Raw genomic sequence first — 4,175 nt, forward strand, 5'->3', positions numbered from 1 at the left:
TCACGTCAAGCTACATCATTATGGAATTAAAAAATTATCAATCTAGGTTGTTGCCCTTTGCGGTTATTTAGTGTTAAAAAAAAAAAAAAATCAATACTTTTGTGGTTCTACTAAAATGTGAATACGTTGTTGCCCTATTGGGTCATTGTAACTCTAAAATTAACAATCATTGAACAATGAATTCCTTTCCTTTCATGGGACACATTACACTAAATTATTTGAAGGATGAAAAGATTAATTTGAACTGCAAAATGAACAAATCTTTGACTACTACATCATGTAGAAATCGATACGATTAATAGCTCAAGTACTTTAGAGACGAATTAAGTAATCTGCATCAATTAGCAACTTTTCCATGTGTAGATTTTTCCTCTCTCCACTTTCTTTCTTGTGAAAGTTTTTTTGCTAATCTGCAAAACAGTTTTATGATGCACACTTAGCTTGATAGCAAAATATGATTAAAGATATGCTACACTAGTGTACATGCAAGAAAGGTTTTCCATACTTTCTCAAAGCCTCCTCATTTGTGCCACAGTTTTTAACTGGTTCTGATAAACCCGTCTCTAAATTCACCCTTGATACTGGTTTCTTCAATAACTTCTCCCCTATCTCTACGAGTTTGTTCAAGTTCTCTTTCGTAGACGCATCAACTGAAGCTTCAGTCCCAGTCAGTGTGTCATCCTAACCACAGCATTTCATAAAAATAGGTATCAACTTGGTAATTTTAAGACTCAATAATCCTTGGATGAATTAAAAACCTAAAGAAGAGTTTCTTACTTGAATTCTGAGGTAATTCTCTTCGGAATGAAGGGCTTGGAACACCACAGCTAGGTTCAAATCAGCCATATCTGCACTTGATTGAGTAAACACATCCACCAATGGTACTGAATCACCATGAAGTAACCAGTTCAGAATTCCCCACTTGGCTACCATTTTTGCATTGTATCTTTTTTCTATCTTTCCTGAACCTGTGCCTATTGAGATTACTAGAAAGCGACCATAATCCGTGGATTTGATTGGGAAGAAATTAGGATTTGCATCAGAGATCTGTTTAGTCACTTGGTTTATGGCCACTAGAGCCTGGACCATGGGAAACAGATAAAGATAAGCTTAATATTTTGGAACTTTGATGCTGAAACTTTTGGAAAACATACTAAAAAGATAAAATTGTACCGGATTGTTTGCAACAACACCACCATCTATAAGATTGAATTCTCTAACATTTCCTACATCATTTTGGTGGTTGAAGTGATGGGCAGGGAGGTAGGTTGGAGCTGCCGAAGTGCCTATGCATATGTCTGACAGTCGAGCATTCAAACAGGAGTCCTTTTTCGCCTGCACAAAGTAAGAATATGTAAAAACAATGCTCTCAAGTTTAACAAACAACGACTTTCTAGAGAGAGAGAGAGAGAGATGAAACCTCAGACGATGAGAAAATGGTTGGTTGTAGTTGCTTGATATCAAAAGTTGGTATAACAACGTTGGTCAATGTGCTATCCAGTCGAGTTCCCCCTAATTTCTCTCTTAGAATCCGGTGAAGGTATTTCCCGTCATATTTGGGTCCTATCAGGGATCTAAATGTATTTTTTATTGCTCCATATATGCCGCTGTAATAAAAAAAAAAGTAAATTGTGCTCATCCAGTTAATATTAAAGTATCAAGAATATGAAAAAGCGTAGTTTTGCACAGCATATAGATCTAGACCTGCATGCTGATGGAGGGAGGGTTTAAGGTATGAAGAGTAGTACCTCTCCTGTGGGAAAATCTGAGGGCCGTGTTGAAGATAGAAGGGCGTGATATCCTTAGCATCAAAAAGAGGTCGATTGTTTTCATTTGGAGCAGCTAACATGGCGGTAACAAGACCACCTGTGCTTGTTCCTGCAATCACGTCGAAGTAGTCTGCAAGTCTAACTTCCTCACCATCCAACTCCTGCGCCATTGTTATATCAAACTTGTTAGCTAGTAGTGTACATGGTGACGCTCGATATAATTATGATAAACTTTTATATAATATATATATATATATATGGTTGTATATGACTTTTTGTAAATTAAAACCGGCCTGAAACTTTCTTGTAAATAAAAAGTAATCATATATATACCTGAAGTTGGGATTCAAGGAAAGCAAGTATGGTTGCAGGGATGATCCCCCTGATGCCACCCCCATCGATGCTTAGAATGGTGATCAAGTTCTTTGATGTTGGCTGCTGAGGATGAACCGACATTGTGTTTTCCATGGAAAAAATGAAATTAATGGGTAATTACTCGATCGAGGTACTTTGATAGTAATTAAGATGAAGAGAAAAGAAAGCCAACCCGTATTTATAGCCATATGTTTGGATGACGTCCCTCTTCAAATTAATGTACATCAATTCTCCATGTGGGACATGTTTTTTATGACTTAATAACATCTAGCTAGCTAGCTAGCTAGCTGCATATATAAGAATTATCTAACGTGGGATTTCTAATTATAAGAAATAATATTTGTAGTTATAAAATTTACAAGTGCTGTGCATGCGTCTTTTTTGAAAAAAAAAATAGTAAATATGAGATTTATATAAGAAAATAATAATGATGATGATGATAGATACGTAGTATTTACACAATATTTATTGTTTGTCATATAATTGTCTTTGGAATCAATTATCCATGTGGGACATGTTTTTTATGATTTAATAACATCTAGCTAGCTTAGCTAGCTAGCTAGCTACTGCATATATAAGAATTATCTAACGTGGGATTAATTATAATTATGAGAATTAATAATATTTATTGTCATAAAATTTGTAAATATTGTATATTTTTATTTTAAAAAAATAAATAAATATGAAATACACATACAAAAATAATTTTTTAATTATAGATTTGAGTATTTTTTAAAAACAATGCGAGGAGTTTATACTTATGACTGTATATATTAGTATTATTTGATATTTATTGTTTGTCGTATACTCGTCTCTGGTAATACGTGGTACGAGGATGAAAAAAAAATACAGAAACACATGTTTGATACCATCGTGTATATATATATATATATAAGTCGTGCGTGGTCATGTATATTAGAAATGATATTTATAGTTATGAGTGTGTGAGTGTTATATAGTCATTTTTAAAAAAATAAATAAATATGGGATCTATATTAAAAAAAGTTAATTTTTTAATAATAAAATTTATTTTTTTTTAAAATAATTGTAAGATATTTGTGTATTTTACGATTGAATGTAATATTTCTCTTATGTATATATTATATATATATAATGATGCTGATCATCACGTGTTTAATTCAGTATGATAGAGACTGTAAGTAAGAGCTTCAACTTCATACGTAAGTTTAGTCGAAGAAATCTGAGACGTTTGTACACGCGCGTGACAAACATGCATGCACGTTTCAAATAAGGATCCTAATCCTCTATTAATTAATCAAACATTGCGCGTGGCGGAGGTACCAACGGAGAAATTAAGGATGCATGTTTTGTATTTAGTATACAATGATATACTCTGCCGTCTGATCTCTACAAACCAGTATTTAGGATTGCAATTTGTTGACATGTTCCAAAAAGTTAATATTTTTTTTTAAGAAAAATTTACGATAAATTTATTTCTGCACGTATAGTTATTGAAATATTAATAATTATAAAATTTAAAATTCAAACTTTAAATTTAAAAAAAATAACAAAATAAATTTTGTACTACGTCACGTAACATATTTTTTTAATCATCCTAGAGAAACTATATCTGAAAAGAAGTGCGCGCATGCATAGGTAGTATCGTCTTTGACCCGCAATCAGAGGCTACAATATATGTAAATATATATATATATATATTTACTTATATATATATAATATCAATGTGGAAAGAAAAAATAAAAACTTTATTGTAAGTGATTTCGTGCGCCAAACCGAACACTAATATTAAATGTAAAATATTCTTTTATGAGTTTTACTATGTATAAGTAAGTTTGCCTATCAATCTGTATGCTAATGTTATTGTTTTCATATTCTAAATTTAAATTAGTATTATTTTCAATATAATTTACTTTTTGACCAATCATATTGAATGAATGTGCGTATTAATACGCAGAATCGCTTATAATTAGAGTTTTCTTCTTTTATTTATTTTTGTAATAAAAAAATTATGTGAATGTTAATACACAATTTAATACACTAAACTGCTTG

General features: G+C 31.7%; 1 protein-coding gene across 1 annotated transcript; it reads right to left on the reverse strand.

Moving 5' to 3' along the window:
* Window positions 1-337: 337 nt before the first annotated feature.
* LOC109010315 (patatin-like protein 2) lies at window positions 338-2,237 on the reverse strand. Its single transcript, XM_018991110.2, has 7 exons — window positions 2,103-2,237; window positions 1,749-1,930; window positions 1,421-1,607; window positions 1,174-1,335; window positions 778-1,080; window positions 506-681; window positions 338-410 (listed from the first exon to the last, which is right to left on the reverse strand). The coding sequence occupies exons 1-7, from the start codon at window positions 2,235-2,237 to the stop codon at window positions 338-340; spliced, it is 1,218 nt and encodes a 405-aa protein (XP_018846655.1).
* Between the last annotated feature and the right edge of the window lie 1,938 nt (window positions 2,238-4,175).

The sequence above is a fragment of the Juglans regia genome, chromosome 6 (assembly GCF_001411555.2).
Source record: "Juglans regia cultivar Chandler chromosome 6, Walnut 2.0, whole genome shotgun sequence".
Lineage (NCBI taxonomy): Eukaryota > Viridiplantae > Streptophyta > Magnoliopsida > Fagales > Juglandaceae > Juglans > Juglans regia.

Bases quoted from the DNA above. Each gene is read 5' to 3' on its own strand.
- LOC109010315 (XM_018991110.2), bottom strand. From the start codon at position 2,237: ATGGAAAACACAATGTCGGTTCATCCTCAGCAGCCAACATCAAAGAAC. The intron at 1,081-1,173 runs GTACAATTTTAT...CCCATGGTCCAG, and splicing joins GTGTTGTTGCAAACAATCCG to GCTCTAGTGGCCATAAACCA. The intron at 682-777 runs GTAAGAAACTCT...TGCTGTGGTTAG, and splicing joins AGAATTACCTCAGAATTCAA to GATGACACACTGACTGGGAC.